Genomic DNA, 15,759 nt, shown 5'->3' on the forward strand with positions numbered 1-15,759 from the left:
ACTTACTACCGATAATTAGGGATGGATCTAAACATCCGAATTCTTAGAACAAATTTGATATTTTAAAATAGATATGCTTAAAATTTTATGCTAATCTTTTTTATAATATCAAGCATATTATTACACATAAGAATAAAATTTTGTATAAATTTTTTTATGTATTATTTGCTCCCTACAATTAAAAAGGTGAAAAAAGATTCGTATCCGTATCCGATCCGTATTCGAATTTTTATATCTATTATTTGAGAATATATATGATAAATTTGAGGTTTAGTTTTTTTGAATCTTTACAAGATCAATGTTAAGTACAAGGCTATGAATTTACATAGTAAATTCTACATCTTATTTGTTCATAATCGAAGAAAAATGACCAAAAATCTGACATTCGAATAGACATCCGAATCCATCCTTACCGATAATGAAGGTAATGGTCCTTGTGCTAATTTCTCCTCAAGAACTGGCAGTGGCATCTCCATATTTTAGTCTTGACTCCACACAAGTAGGTGTGCAACGGAGAAGGGAGGAGGAACCCGTGCTTTTCATTATGTGTAAACTGAAGTCGTGTTTGATCAAATCTCCTTAATTTGGTCAATATCAGAAACAGGGGAAGAAATTAAGGAATTAATGGTGGCGCTGACTTTGGCTCACTAAAGAAGGCCTCTAGGGGGTCATGTGTTGTACCTATTCTTAGGTGGTACTGGTGACGAATCTCCTTTGCAGTACAGCAAAGGACCTCAGTGCGGTCGGGCCTGCATGTCAGTGGGTGAGAGTCCTCTCCGGTACTTTACAGAAAACCGTTTCCGGTACTGGTGGTATTTATTTCTTGACAACGTGGGAGAGGAAATGCCATGGAACAATTAGGCAAGGCCAAAAGGAATTTAAAACGTCAAACATGGGCATTGGACAGCCTGACCTTTTGTATGACTAGAATTCTACAGGTAATCTCTCTCTCTCTCTCTCTCTCTCTCTCTCTCTCTCTCTCTCTCCATTGAACAAGCACTGTCGTTCATTCTCACATCCCCCTCCTGTATTTTCTCTTCCAAAGCAGAGAGTCTCCCAAATGAATATTCTCCTTTCTGCTGTTCTGGGCGAGCTGACAACAAGATCCATAAATTTCCTCATCAAAAATAGCGTCAAGCCAACAGCACCGGACGTGGACGATCGCCTCCGCAGGATCCTGCTCCGGGCACAGGTCATCGTCGATGAGGCCATGGGACGGCAGATCACAAACCGAGGTATTCTCCAGCAGCTGGACATGCTCAGAGACGCCATGCACCACGGCTATTACATCATCGACACCTTCAGATACCAATCTCACAGCGAAGAGGAGGCCAAAGGTCAGGTCCTGAGCAAGTCTTTATCTCTTTTGAAAGTAGTAAATTCTCTACAAGGCTTGTATTCGTCCAGTAGAAGCACACAGATTTTTGAACAGCTGCAAAAGTCGCTTGATGATTTAAGCTCCGTGATCAATGATATGGAGGAGATAGTCGTGTTCTTGATGAGCTATCCACGCATATACCGCCAACCTTATAGCATGCATCTCCTGGTGGGAAATTGCATGTTTGGGCGCCAGATGGAAACTGAACTTGTCATCAGCTTCCTATTGCACACACAACCTCATGCTCCTAAAGAACTAGAGGTCCTGCCAATCGTTGGTCCCGGTAAAGTTGGCAAGACCACCCTTGTTGCTCATGTTTGTGAAGATGCAAGGGTCCGTGACCATTTCTCAGAAATACTTTTCTTGCACGGCCATGACCTCACAGGTGTTGACCTTGCTGCGCTCAAAGAACGATATGTAACAGAACATCGAAATCATGGATCAAATTCAAACAAAGAGGGAAGAAGATTACTTATTGTTGTTGAGTTAGTTGGCACTCTCACCGAAGATGTATGGAATAGGTTGTGTTCTGCTTATATGCGACATGTACCAAGCGGTAGTAAAATAATTGTCACAAGCCAGTCCGACGAAATCATAAAGTTTGGAACAACCCGGGCACTAAGTCTGAAGTATTTGTCCCATGAAGCATATTGGTATTTCTTTAAGATGGTCACATTTGGAAGCATGGATCCTGAGATGCATCCGAAGCTTGCTCGCATGGCCATGGAGATAGCCGGGATGATGAACGGGTGTTTCATTAGTGCAAACATGATGGGTTGTTTGCTGAGGGACAACATTGATTTCCACTTTTGGTGCAAGGTTTTGGCCTTCTTGAGAGGTACCATCAAGCAGCATGTCTCTAAATTCGGTGGGCATCCAGTTGATCTTATAATTGAGAAAAAGCCTGCACATCTTGGGAGAATGTTTACACCTTCTGAAGATTTTGTGCTTCATTCGGAATATCAACGCTCTTCACAAGAAGATGTACCGAAGATAAGAGTCCAAGATGTGATTTATGGAAGTGTTAAGGCTCAAGGGAAATTTGAGGCCCTAGGATGGAGGTCTCGAATACCACCCTACCATAGCTATGTAAATGTATGTGAGATCCGAGAGCTCAAAACTATGGGTACAAAGAGGAAGCGTTGTATGAAAAACAGAGTTGCGCTTTAGTAATTTTTCTGTTATACTATGGTTATGTATGATGACATGTAGTGATTATGTTTTGATGGGGTGTCACAAGTCACAACACTGTCATGGCTGGATCTTACAGGTTACAAAATTGCCAAACTGTACTACTACCTTGGCATGTATAAAGTTTTTGACAGAATGAGATAGCATTTTCTTAGTTCTGTCGTTGTCAGGCTGCTTGCACAGAAGCATGCTTGAATTCAGAGAACACTTCAGTAAATTGTACCGAATGATTTCAAATGATTGTAGCTATACCTGTACTCAATCTTGTTGTCTTTTAAGTTCATGTAATAGTTCAGTAGTCTGATTCTGTAACATTTGCCATCTTCATGTATATGCTTGGCAAAATGCTTGGACAGGGTTGGATGACTAATTTTGCTCTCATAAGTGAACAGGTTCCAAATCACACAACTTTTCTCAATGGTATCTGCTGCATGATGCTAGGATTAGGAGCCTGCTTGGTTGGACGCCAAAATGTTGGCATGCACGATCATGAGCATGCCAATTGTTTTTACCAAAACCTTGGCAAGTTCATAATAACATTTGGCCTTCAACCAAAACAAGTGCCAAAATTTGTGGGCTTGCCCACATTTTGGCATGGAAACATTTTGGCATCCAACCAAACATGCCCTAAATATGCTAATTTACTAATATAAGTACGTATGGTGCAATTTTCTGAAGAATGTTACAAACTCCGCTGAAGAATTTTCATAAGGGAGAATGATTGGGTTGAGTCCGCTGGAGTGTGCAAATTGTTTGACTTCTCCACTGAATTTTCATTTTTATAAATTTGTTTGCACAATTGCTGATGGGTACTAAAAAAATGATTAACCTCGTAGTTGGGCACGCTGAGATCAGGTTTGTGATAATGTATACGTGAAAATAGTACAGGAAAAAATCCCAATTAAGCTGGAGGATGCCAAATAGATAAGGGAAGTGTTCACATAATTTTCAGGGGGGAAAAAGCTTTGGTTGACAAAGAAACAGGTTACAGAGGATGGCATTGTGCCTATGGCTACAGAGGACGGCATTCGCCCACATGGTGCCGATGGCTCCAGATGGGGATGAAGGATGGGCGCAATGCAGAGTCGTTGAGCTTGAGACATTACTTCCTGTTCCTCATGATGCCCACCTTATGATAAGTGGCGGATCCAGGATTTGAGATTAGGGTAGTCCCGGCCAAAAATTTTAAAGCACGGTACAATATAATGTAATAGCAATTTGATAACAGTATAACATATAATAATCAAAATTACAATAATATAGCTACAAAGGTCCCATAATATGCATAATTCGGCAACGTTTCCATTCTTGATGGCTAAATATCATGATAACACATGGCAGCAATACAAATGGATGCACTAATTATTCAATTAATCACTTAATGACTGAACTTAGAAGTGAGGTTGAGATGGAATGGATTGAGAGAGAAAGTCAGTGCACTCCAGTAATGTGAGAACCGCCCAATTTGCATTCGGTTTAGGTGAAAATTATTGATTAATCCATTAAGATGAGAGTTAATACGTGTCTGTCTCTCGACATGCCACGTGTTAATCCACATCTTAGAGGTACTTAATCAACACATTCACCTAAAACGATCACAAATCCGGTAGTCCCGGTACGTGTTTGCCACATGCCCAGAATTAAGCACACGTACCGTTATACAATCGCATACACAGTGCTGATGAACCTCAAAAGCAGTTTTACATTACCAGAGCTCAATACAGGTTCGATATAGGAGGGTTCAAACTACTTCCATTATAAGCCTTGGGCTCACGAAAGCCATATTAAATAGAAATTTAGAATTTACTATATTTACATACTCTCACGGAGTTCGGTTACGGTAAAAATATACTAAGATAATGGTGACTTGCTCAAGGACACCATCACAGCCACAACGACCTACTCCTCTCCTGCATTTGGATCAGCGGGGTAGAAGTGGCCGAACACTACTTCCGGCTCACCTGCAACTAGGTTTAGAAAGCAACCTGAGTACAAAGGTACTCGCAAGTCTTACGCGAATAATTAAACAAGTATCATGCACAGGCTCAACAAATGAGGCTTTAAGGTTAAATAATTATTGCATAGCCATAAGCTCTCTAACCTAACACCTAGCAGAATTAATTATTATTGTCCAACCACAGATAATTTTTAGTTGGTTAAAAGCATAATATGAAATATAGTTGATTGCAGATGTGACATGAACCAAAGCCAACAAAACCGAAACTCTCTACGAGGAATTCGACGAACCAAGAGCTTGCTCATAACCGAGAGCGCGGCAATTCGAATTGATTAAAATCTTACAAAGGTGTACTACTTTATCAACATGACACAAGGACCATGCAGCTCACCCAACCGGCCAAGTTGGATAAGGGGTACTCGTGTCAACCGTTCTCAACGAGGCTTAACCATTGAGGGTACGTCCAGCTTGCGCGGAGAGTAACCTAGGTCCACCGGGGACACCCCTAAGCCTCTCTACATAGCCCCTTGGCCACGCATCCAGGACCGGGCCTCAACGATCAAATCAGAGAAGGTAATTGGCTCATCCACACCATTATTTGGATATGTGGTAGCACGGAAAGGTGCTCAAAGCTCATGGCATCCACGGATGGTCCTTAAATGATCCAAGCGGACTATGCCCATGTGACTTCTTCTCTAGGCCCTACCATTCCGCTCGAATCTCGATACTACCAAACCAACACCACCCAACCAAACCAGTGCAATCAAGGATTATCGGTAAGTGTGATACCCCAAGACATTCCTTCCTAGCAAGCGATATAAGTAATCTAAGCAGAGCTAAGCATCTAGTCACGATGAATTATTAACTGGCTAACAAGTGCCAAGAACATGGATAACAATTCAAGGAAGGTAATGCAGGAAACTAAGTACAAGAATGCAATACATACATAATATATATGTAACCCAACATTACCCGGTGAGATAACTAACTAACTCAGATTAAATAGGAACACGGAATCATGCTTAGCTGCTTGCCTTGGTTAACTTCGGGCTCTGGCTCAACAGACTCGGCGGGCTTCACGGGTTCGACCTCCGACGGTTTGATCACTATAATGCATGAATGTGATGCATGCATTAGCGAGATGCCACGGATTATGCAAGAGTGAAAAGGCATGAACATTGAATGACACAACATGCAAGATTTATGAAAGAAGTTGCACCACTGGAAAGAACATCTCGCAAGGAGTCTAGCAAAACTTGATTTGGCATTTTAGAGCAGTAAAGAAATAACTAAACAATTAACTCAATTGAAACATTAACTCAAAGATAAAATTACAGGACAGGAACATGCAAAACAATATTTTTTCTAGGTAGATCTGAGCAATAGGAACCCAACAAAATAAGTTTCGTATTTTTCCGAGGTCTATATGATTTTCTACGCATTTTACGAGTTTGCAGATATATAAACATCCTAAAACCCTAGCAAAATGCTAGGTCCACACCACCCCGGCTAGACCAGAGGCCAACAGGCGGGCCCATGGGCAGGCGCCCCACCCAGGCCGGGTCAAGGCAAGGCCGGGGCCTTGACCACGGCGTGGGCGCGGCCACGGCACGCGCGTGGCGTGGCGCGCGCAGCGACGGCTGCGGCGGAGGGTGCAAGGCGGTGCGGCGAGGAAGGGCCGGAAAGGGGATGGGGAGGCGAGCACCACGTGGTCCTAGAGTCAGCAAGGCTCACTGGCGGCGGCGCAGGCGGAGAACGGTGGCGCGATGGCGCGGGCGGCGCCAGGCGGGAGAGCTCCGCCGGGGGCCCTGCGCAACGGACGAGGAGACCGGATTAGAGGCGGAATCAGTCGAGGAAAGGTAGGAGATGCTCCCCACGCGAGGAATCGAGCCACGGCTCACCGGAGACGACGAATCGATGGCGACGGCGGCGGAGCTTTTGGCGGACTCCAATGGCGGCCGACCGGTGCAGGGTCGATTCCGGCCGGAAGAACACGGAAACCGACTCGGGGAGCCTCAGAGTAGGTGGAGGGTGAGGTGAGGAGGCCATGGGCGCGCGGAATCGGAGGACGGCGGTCGGAGTTGGCCGGGGCGCCGGCGGGGGGCGAGCTCTGCTCGTTCCGAGCTCGAGGAAGAAGAGGAGGGAATAGGGAACGGAGCAGCTCGAGGGGATTAGGGCCGGCGACGACGGCTGCGGATAAGGACGCGCGCGCATGGAACGAGGATGGCCGACGCGTGGTACGAGGATGAACGCCGGCGAAGCCGACATGCAGCACGCCGCGATGCGCGCCCGGTCGGACCAGCCAGACTCACCGGTCTGACCAGTGCTCAAAAATTTGGGCTGTGACAAGTAAGGGGATTGCAATTGGGCATTGGAGAATGGAGAATTGGGGATGGTAGATAATGCAGGAACCCGGAATGGCTGGTTGCTTGCTGCAGCTGGTGCCCGTGCCCCTGCTGCTCACGGTGCGCGCGAGAGGTGGGGCTGCTGCGCGGGGTCCCGGCAGGGGGTGCGAGGCCACCCCGAGCAGGCTAGCTCCCAGCAAGAGTCCACCACTCCGCCGGAGTCGATGGGCAGGCAACGGCGTGGGGGGCGGGGGAGGCAGCTTTTTTATTTTTATATTTTTTTAAAATGTTTTTTATAGAAAAATATTTTCAGTTTCACATTTTACAGTTTTATACCCCTACCGCCCGGCCGGGGGCGGCAGGGATCTATATGTAAATAAATATATTTTTTTACCCGGTGGAGGGGCGGCAGGCAGCCCGCCCGCCCGGCAGGGGGGCGGCAGGCCCCCCCTCCAAATATAAAAGCTGAACACCTTCCCTCGCACCCTCATTTCTTGCCCCGAGGACACGGAGGTGATTAACAAATCAATACCACCTCCAGCACCAAGTTCTGTTAACTGGGATGACGACCTAGATGACTTCATGCCCCCAAAACCATGGCCTCCAAGACCTGATGTTCCTCCCCCTGTACATGAAAGTAGAACCATAAAAGAGAAAAAGGGAAAGTCAAGAGGTTCATCAAGTCAAACTGCACCACCTCCAGCACCAAATTATGTTAACTGGGATGACGACCTAGATGACTTCATGCCCCCCGAACTATGACCTCCAAGAAATGACATGATGTGTATCATATGGTATTATGGTGTTGACCAGTTTAGATTGTAAAGGAAATTGTGACGGGGCGGCAGGCCTCATATTGGCCATCCAAAGACTTTATTTTAATTAATCCAATATCTAGAAACATGGTATGGCTTCAATTATAACCACTAATCCGAACCCTAAGTGCTTGCAATAATAAAAATACTAATCATAGAATTAAACATACAAAAAAAAATTCAATGAGAAAGTTGAGAAATATTGGTTACCTGCGGTTCGGATCCAAAATCCGGCAGGGCTTCGCCGGTGGAATTACCTCCCTCACACCTCCTCTCTCCCTCTCCCCTCTCTAGATCTCGTGGGCAGGAAATGAGAGTGCGAGGGAAGGGGCTCAGCTTTTATATTTGGGGGGAGCCTGCCGCCCCCCTGCCGGGCGGGCGGGCTGCCTGCCGCCCCTCCACCGAGCGGCAGGCTCCCGCCAGGGGCCTCCACGCAAAAAAAAATATTTATTTACATGTATGTCCTTGCCGCCCCCCTACCGGGCGGTAGGCCCCCTGCCGCCTCCTTGCCGGGCGGTAGGGGTATAAAACTGTAAAATGTGAAACCAAAAATATATTTTTGTAAAAAAAATATTTTTAAAAAATATAAAAATAAAAAAGCCGCGGCGGGGAGGTGGTGGTGTTGCAGCCCCACGGAGAGGCACAGCGGTCGTGGCTGGGCCTCATGGGCTTGAATTGGATTTGTTGGGCCAAAATTTGAAAGTAGTAAAAAAAATTGGGTCAAATTATCACAGCTGTACTAGCGAGTTTGGCTGGTTTGGAAAAAAGTCTCTTTTCCTCCCTTGGCATCTATTTTCCCCTTGAACAACAAAACCATCCGACCTTGAACTCCTGAAACCAGACACGTGACCTCCGGACTCCTGAACTCCTGAAACCGGACACGTGACCCCCCTGAGTAGTTTTGAGGCTGGCGTGACAGCGTTTTTTTTATATTTATTTTGACTAAATCTATGAAAAACTATAGTAAATCATAAAAATTATAAAATAAGAAATTCAATTTTATTGGACTCCACATGAGTAGATCTGTGCAGTGAACATATTATATGGTATACTTTACTACAATTATTTTGTTGTAGCTTTGGATGTATACCTTTTTGCAATTAATTTATAGCTACAGTTTTTATCATCCAATTATGATAAAATTTTTATGGTGGGCTAATCATTATATGATTGAGTTGTAATAAAAAAAATTTATGATTATTGGATCATGTATGACTGAGTTATAGATTTATCTAGGTTTATCTATAGATTCGTCTAGATTGATATATAGATTTATCTCGGTTTATATAGATAAATATATAGCTCAATCATACATGATCCAATAATCATAAAATTTTTACTACAACTCAATCATATAATGATTAGCCCACCATAAAAATTTTACTATAATTGGACGACAGAAATTGTAGCTATAAATTAATTAAAAAATATATATCTAAAGCTATAACAAAAAATATACTAAAGTATATCGTATAGTATTTTTACTGCATAGATCTACTCATGTGGAGTCTAAAAAAATTGAACTTCCCATTTTATGATTTTTTATGATTTACTGTGATTTTTTCAAAAATTCAGTCAAAATAAACATAAAAGAAAAAAAGAAAAATTGCTGTCACATCAGCCTCAAACCGCTCAGGGAGGTCATGTGCCCGGTTTCGGGAGTTCAGGGAGTCCGATCGGATGGTTTTGTTGTTCAGGGGGCAAAACGGATTTTGTCCAAAGTTGAAGAAGGTAAAAGGGACTTTTTTCCCGTTGGTTTCCTGTCTAGCCTGGCTTATATATGTGAGACACGCTCAGCTCATCCAGGCTGAGTGCATGCAATGCATTATGTTTGGTTGATTGTATCTACTAAGTCTGGCTGTGAAGACATTGTTTGGTTGCCTGCATGAAGATATATCGCACGAGATAAAATAAATAAATAATCATCACCATGATATTTATTTTACGTACTTATATACTATAGTAGTCTTTATTTATCCTATTATAGCTTAACAAATTTAAAATATGTTAATATCATTTAATACGTATTAATCATTGTACTAATATATCATTAGCTATGCAAATCTTGCACCGTGCGAGCCAGGACCGCGGGAGCTTAAAAAAAGCCTCGTGGTCTATGATCCTTATGAACAGTCTTGGCAGGAGGCAGTTCTGAACACAACGTCCCATGACGTGATTCATGGAGGCGTTAAGCCAGATGGAAGAATTGAGATTAGTATGGAGTTCTCATATACCACCGTACTATAACTATATCCTCTATATACTTGCCACATTCAGGGGGTGTTTAGAAACAGGGACTTCAAAAAAGTCCTAGGGACTTTTTAGTATTTAGAAGTATTAAATAAATATTAATTATAAAACTAATTGCAGAACCCTGGGGCTAAACTGCGAGACGAATCTAATGAGGTATCTTAATCTATGATTAGCGAATGGTTATTGTAGCATCACTGTAGCAAATTATGAATTAATTAGGCTCATTAGATTCGTCTCGCGAAAAAGCACTCAGCTGTCAAAAAACATTTATAAACAGATTTTATTTAATACTATAAAATAGTAAGATTCCTTTTGATGTGATAGAGACTTTTGAAAAAAGTCCTGGAGCCAAACAAAGCCTCAAGATGTAAACACTGGAGATGCCAAGAGGAAGCGCGCTATGTATCGTCAATCACCGTACCATGCCATGCCATATTTGGCTCGCTTCCTAACCTCACCGCCCGTCTGCAATTCTAGTTGCGCCGAAAGTGAGGCATATGAAACGTGTGACAAACTTTTGGTGAGAAATACAATCGCAACATACTAAGAAGATGACAAAAAGTACGACACGCCAATAGTTCGGCCACAAGTAAACATTGGCCTAAACAGTGCACAGCACACCGAACTCGCATGGGTGCGGATCCCAGCCCCTCCCCTAGAATTTTCAGCCATAGATGGAGAGAGTAGAAAGGAGAAATAAAGCCCCCCCCCCCCCCCCTCTCTCTATTTTAATTCTTGGATACGCCACTAGGAACTCATGACGTGGCGTGTTCGAAGCTGAACTTGTGGCGTGGTGTTCGAAGCTTGTGATGTGGCGGCCAGCCTTTGCCATCCAAACATGTCCTTTTAAGTAGAAATAATGCCTTATGACATATGGTTTGAGAACAAGTACAATGTGAAACTTTTTTTTTGGTAAGAAATACAACTGCAAAGCACTAGGAAGGAATGTACATGCCTATGTAGGCGCGTGACGCCAAAGCAAGGTTGGATATGATCGCAAAGCAAACAATAGCCTAAACTATGTAGAACACACCGAATTTGTGGCGTGCTAATATAATTTTGGGATGTCATCATCTCATGCGTTATTAAAAGGCATGGCAGAGCTGCCGTGCATCGAGTCTGAGGATCCCCACTCGATCACTAGGTGGCGTCGTGGCCCATTCCTCTTTCGCCTCACTCCCTACAACACACCTACTCTACTCCGGCCAAATCCAATCTGTGGTAAGAAGTATGGCGGCAGCGCTGATGGATGAACTCATGGAGGCGATCCTCCTCCGCATCTCGTCGGACGACCTGGCAGGCCTCGTCCGCGCCGCCCTTGTCTGCAAGCGTTGGTGCCGCATCATCTCTAACCCCGGCTTCCGCCACCGATTCCGTGAGCTCCACCCTAGGCCCGCCATGCTTGGCTTCCTCCGGAACCAAGGAACAGTGTCCTCCTTCGTGCCCACCTCCTCCTTCCGCCCGCCACGCTGTGACGGAACCGCCAAATTTAAAACTCTAATTAAGTGTAATGAGCGTCATTTGAACACATCGGGCTCATTAGCTTAACGCTTAATTTGGCGATCCTTTCTCAACCCACGTCCCGATCGAAACATCACCGATAGTCCCACGCGAAGGTGGGCGCAGATGGTACAAGCACGACATGCATTTGCTAATACGACAAATATACATAATACTTACCTTAAGTTTTACAAACCAAGTGTGAATAAATACATAATTTACAAACTTTGCCTTTCTGAAATCCGGGTTCAACTCGAGGAAAGAGGGCCTACATCTAACAAAAGTGTGTCCTAGGGAGATCCCTATCTAAACGTCTGGCTCCACAACCTCCCATCCCTCTGCATCCCGGCGGATGAACTTGGCGCAGCAGGAACAGAAGTCTACGTCTGCGTGTCCTGAAATAATTGTGGCAACAAACTCTGAGTATACTAATACTCAGCAAGGCTTACCCGACCAGTGGGTATAACTTAGCCCACATAGCTAGACATGCAAGGCTTTTGGCTGGTGGTTATTTTGCAGAAAACTGCGACTAAAGTTATTCCTTACTTTCATTATTTTAGCTCCAATTTTTATATAATTTAACATAGTCTAATATTTGCATAACCAAATCTAGAGCAAACATAATGTAACAACAAATGATATATCAAAGTTCATCAATATGAGTATAACCATTTTTTTTTCTCCAAAACAACACTACGACGCAGTGACCAAGGTGCTCATATCCGAGAGCGACTGACGGCGAATCGATTCGATTTAACCTTGCAAGGTGGACCTAACCAAAACGGCACGCATATGCCCCGTCGGACTATACGAGCCAACCATTCCCCTCCCCGCCTCGAACTACAGGAACCAGCCCAACGACATATGGTCAGCCGAGCTCAACGTGAGACCACCAAAAGTAAACATATGCATCACAATTCTCTGCGACTACTCGACTCGCCCCAGGAGTTGGGTGCGGGTTCCTGTATTTTCGAAGCAAGGCAGTACTCGGCTTACCGATTTCGACTGCCTCCTACTCCCGGCATGCGGTTAGTACAGTTCAAACATGATCAGCAGGGCCAACAATGGCTCGGTCCTTAACCGACACAGGCGGAACTACACCTCTCCCGCCCTGTCTCAGATTCTATTCTTTCTTCCATCCCAAGACTATCATTCATCTTTAGTAACTCATATCTGGAAACGTAATCCATCCTATATCTCGCGAGTAACCCAGAATTACTCGACTTCTACCGAACCCTATCTAGCATAGCATTTCTATCGTCCTATACATACTAGAATGACTCAGGGGAATCTAGGGTTCATGCAACTAGGGTTTCAAGCAACTCCTAAACATAATGCACAATAAATAAATACATAACTAAGGGTCATAATTTAAAATTAATAGGATGTGCACCGGGGCTTGCCTTGCGCCTGTTGCTCAACACTAGGATCAACCGGGCCTTGGGCCGGGTGCTCACACCTCTCCTCCTGGGCTTGCGTCGTCTGCTCTTGTGGTGCCGCGATCACCTCAAAGACGGCGCCCTCTGCTGCGGATGCTACACGTATGCATATGAAATAAATGGGTGCAGCTCTATGATGTAATTAATTTACTTTAACTGGAAAACCCTGCGGACTGTCCGCGCCCAAGTGGCGGACCGTCCGCCGTACTATTCGACCGACCCTCCAGAGACAACAACGTCTCTGGAACAACTTCTAATTCTACCTGCGGACTGTCCGGCCCCCCTTGGCGGACCGTCCGTAGTTCACGTGGCCAATCCACCAGTGACGGCAACGTCTCTGGACAAAGTCCTAGACACTACTGCGGACTATCCGCGCCCAAGTGGCGGACCGTCCGCGCCCAAGTGGCGGACCGTCCGCAGTTCAATTCTGCGAACACTACCAGAGACATCGTCTCTGGGACAAATTCAAGCTTCAACGGTGGACCGTCCGCTCCCCTATAGCGGACTGTCCGCAGTAAATTTTCCTAAACTACCAGAGGCAACATCGTCTCTGGACAAAACCTAACTTGGCCTGCGGACTGTCCGGCCCCCCTGGGCGGACCGTCCGCGACTTCTATCTTGACACTGCACACCAGGCCGCAGCGAGCGCGGCGACGGCGGCGGCGGTCGCTCACCGACGCCGGCGGCACTCAACGGAAGGGAAAAAGACCGGGAAGCACGAGGAACTCACCACGAACCCATTCCCGCGGTCGGTTCGAGCGGAGGACGACCGGAGAGGCGGATCAGCGGTGGAACCAAGCTTCAAGCACATCCAATGGCGTCCGGTGGTGGTTGAGACGATTTCGGCCGGGGAGGTGCGGGGCTAGGGGTCGGAGAAGGTGGAGGAGGTGCCAAGGAAGGTTCCCGCGCGAGGGAACGAGGTTTGGTGGCCGGAGGAGGGAGATCGACCGGGAGGGGGCGCCGTCGGGGTGAGGGCACGAGCTCCGCTCGGCTCTGGAAGAAAGAGGAGGAAGAGAGGAATGACAGGTGGGTCCCACGACCATCCAGATAAATATCTGGGCACTGCCTGGCGGACCGTCCGCTGACCCCTCGCGGACTGTCGGCAAGGCAGGTGTTACACACATGCCACTCGCCGCAACTTCCCCACAATCGACGCTCGCCATGGCCGCGTCCTCCTCCACAGCGTGTCCTGGAAGCTAGGGGAAAACCCCCTGAAGAATCCCTTCGTGGTGTGGGACCCCATCGCCGGTGAGCGGAGGGAGCTGCCCCTGCTGCCATGGTCCTCCAACCCTTATAGCTGGAACGCCGCCGTGCTCTGCGCCTCGACCGGTGCCTGCAACCACCTCGACTGCCGCCATGGACCCTTCCTGGTGGTCCTTGTGGGCACTGACCAGGAGGGGATGTTTGCCTGCGTCTACTCATCGGAGGCTGCTGCGTGGAGTGAGCGGACCTCTGCACACTACCCAGGTCATGAAATCATTTTGATGCCGAGTGCCCTTGTAGGGAATGCACTCTACTTCATGTTTTGGTACAGCGAAAGTATCTTGAAGTATGATTTGGGCACACATGAAATGACTGTGATCCCAGTGCCTGTAGAGTGCTCCTTTCGACGCGTTGTCCTTATGACTAGAGACGACGGTGAGCTGGGACTCGCCTACATGGAGAACTTGAGATTGTACCTGTGGTCAATGGTGGAGTGTCCTGACGATGAAGAGAATGTGGAATGGGCAGAGAGAAAAGTCATTGAGCTTAGGACATTACTTCCTGATGAGGCCCTCTCAGCGGACTCACTTGATGTAGCTGGCTTTGCGGACGGCGCTTCGGTCATCTTTGTGCGGACAGATGGGGGCCTTTTCACTATTGATCTCGAGTCCTACCGTGTCACAAGAGTTTGCGGAGAAGGTTGGTACTACGGCAATTTCCCCTACGTGGGCTTCTGCACTCCAGGTACAATAAGATACCCATTCATTCATCCTGTTTATTTTCTGTAACAATGAGTGGTGTTTTTTTTCTGAGTTTGAATCCATCTGTTAATAATTAAATTTGCATTGTATATCTGTTTGGTCTTTTGGCTGGTTTGTAACAAATGTTCACTGATGGGAAATCAGTCAGTTGATGTTACTTTCAAAACCTTGCCTTTCTGCAGCATTGGAAGCAGCCTCTACAATTGTGGGACCAGCAACAGGCACTTCAAACATCTGATAAACGTAAGATTCTCAGCTGCAGGTTTGTCGGTCAACAAGGCTGAGCTGGATCATGGTAGTGGTTAATAATGTAATAAGCATTTATGGTGGAACAACACTATAGCATGAGTGAGGTTATTAGCCACGCATGGTCTTAGATTGTTGGCCTTCAGGAGGGGCTGTGTTTTGTGCGAGGGATGACGTCTCTTATGTTGTTTGTTATCTTGATAACCGCTAGCTGCTGTAAATTAATGCTTGCTTGGGCTTCTCTGCTTGATAAACCTCTATGTGTGGCTTGCAATGAAACTATATGATGTTTGAATATGGCCCCGGCCCCCTCATATAAAAGCATATATATGTGCTCAAGAAAATGAGCATCTATTTGTTCGGAAAAAAAATGAGCATCTGAAATTAGAACACCGCAATTCCAATTCTGTATGTGCTGTATTACTCCCCTAGAAAATGAGCATGACAACCGAAGAAGAAGCTAGGGAAGTATTGACGATGCCCCCTTTTTTCCCATCTTAATCATGGATAGCTGAATAATGCTTTCAGAGATTCATCAGTGAGTCATTTGATAAGGAGCAGTCGAGAAACTATTTAATTTGGACTTTTTTGGAGCACATAAATCTGCATGAATAAATACAGTTTATTTATAGGGGTGAGTGTACGTCGGCAGTAATCGATACTACAGATCT

General features: G+C 45.7%; 2 protein-coding genes across 2 annotated transcripts; both read left to right on the forward strand.

Annotated features, from left to right (window-relative positions):
• Positions 1-994: 994 nt before the first annotated feature.
• Positions 995-2,852, forward strand: LOC120660339 (putative disease resistance protein RGA3). Its single transcript, XM_039938847.1, has one exon. The coding sequence runs from the start codon at positions 1,061-1,063 to the stop codon at positions 2,546-2,548; it is 1,488 nt and encodes a 495-aa protein (XP_039794781.1). The 5' UTR covers positions 995-1,060; the 3' UTR covers positions 2,549-2,852.
• An 8,317-nt stretch (positions 2,853-11,169) lies between these two features.
• Positions 11,170-15,080, forward strand: LOC120659223. Its single transcript, XM_039937284.1, has 3 exons — positions 11,170-11,410; positions 13,986-14,825; positions 15,025-15,080. Exons 1-3 carry the CDS (start codon positions 11,170-11,172, stop codon positions 15,078-15,080), a joined length of 1,137 nt encoding a protein of 378 aa, XP_039793218.1.
• Positions 15,081-15,759: the final 679 nt, after the last annotated feature.

Source organism: Panicum virgatum, chromosome 2K (assembly GCF_016808335.1).
Source record: "Panicum virgatum strain AP13 chromosome 2K, P.virgatum_v5, whole genome shotgun sequence".
In the NCBI taxonomy this organism is placed as follows: Eukaryota; Viridiplantae; Streptophyta; class Magnoliopsida; order Poales; family Poaceae; genus Panicum; species Panicum virgatum.

Excerpts from the sequence above, each read along its gene's own strand:
- LOC120660339 (XM_039938847.1), top strand. The coding sequence starts at position 1,061 with ATGAATATTCTCCTTTCTGCTGTTCTGGGCGAGCTGACAACAAGATCC.
- LOC120659223 (XM_039937284.1), top strand. The coding sequence starts at position 11,170 with ATGGCGGCAGCGCTGATGGATGAACTCATGGAGGCGATCCTCCTCCGC. Across the intron at positions 11,411-13,985 it reads CTCCTTCCGCCCGCCACGCT|GCAGGTGTTACACACATGCC; the intron begins GTGACGGAACCG and ends ACTGTCGGCAAG. Across the intron at positions 14,826-15,024 it reads CGTGGGCTTCTGCACTCCAG|CATTGGAAGCAGCCTCTACA; the intron begins GTACAATAAGAT and ends GCCTTTCTGCAG.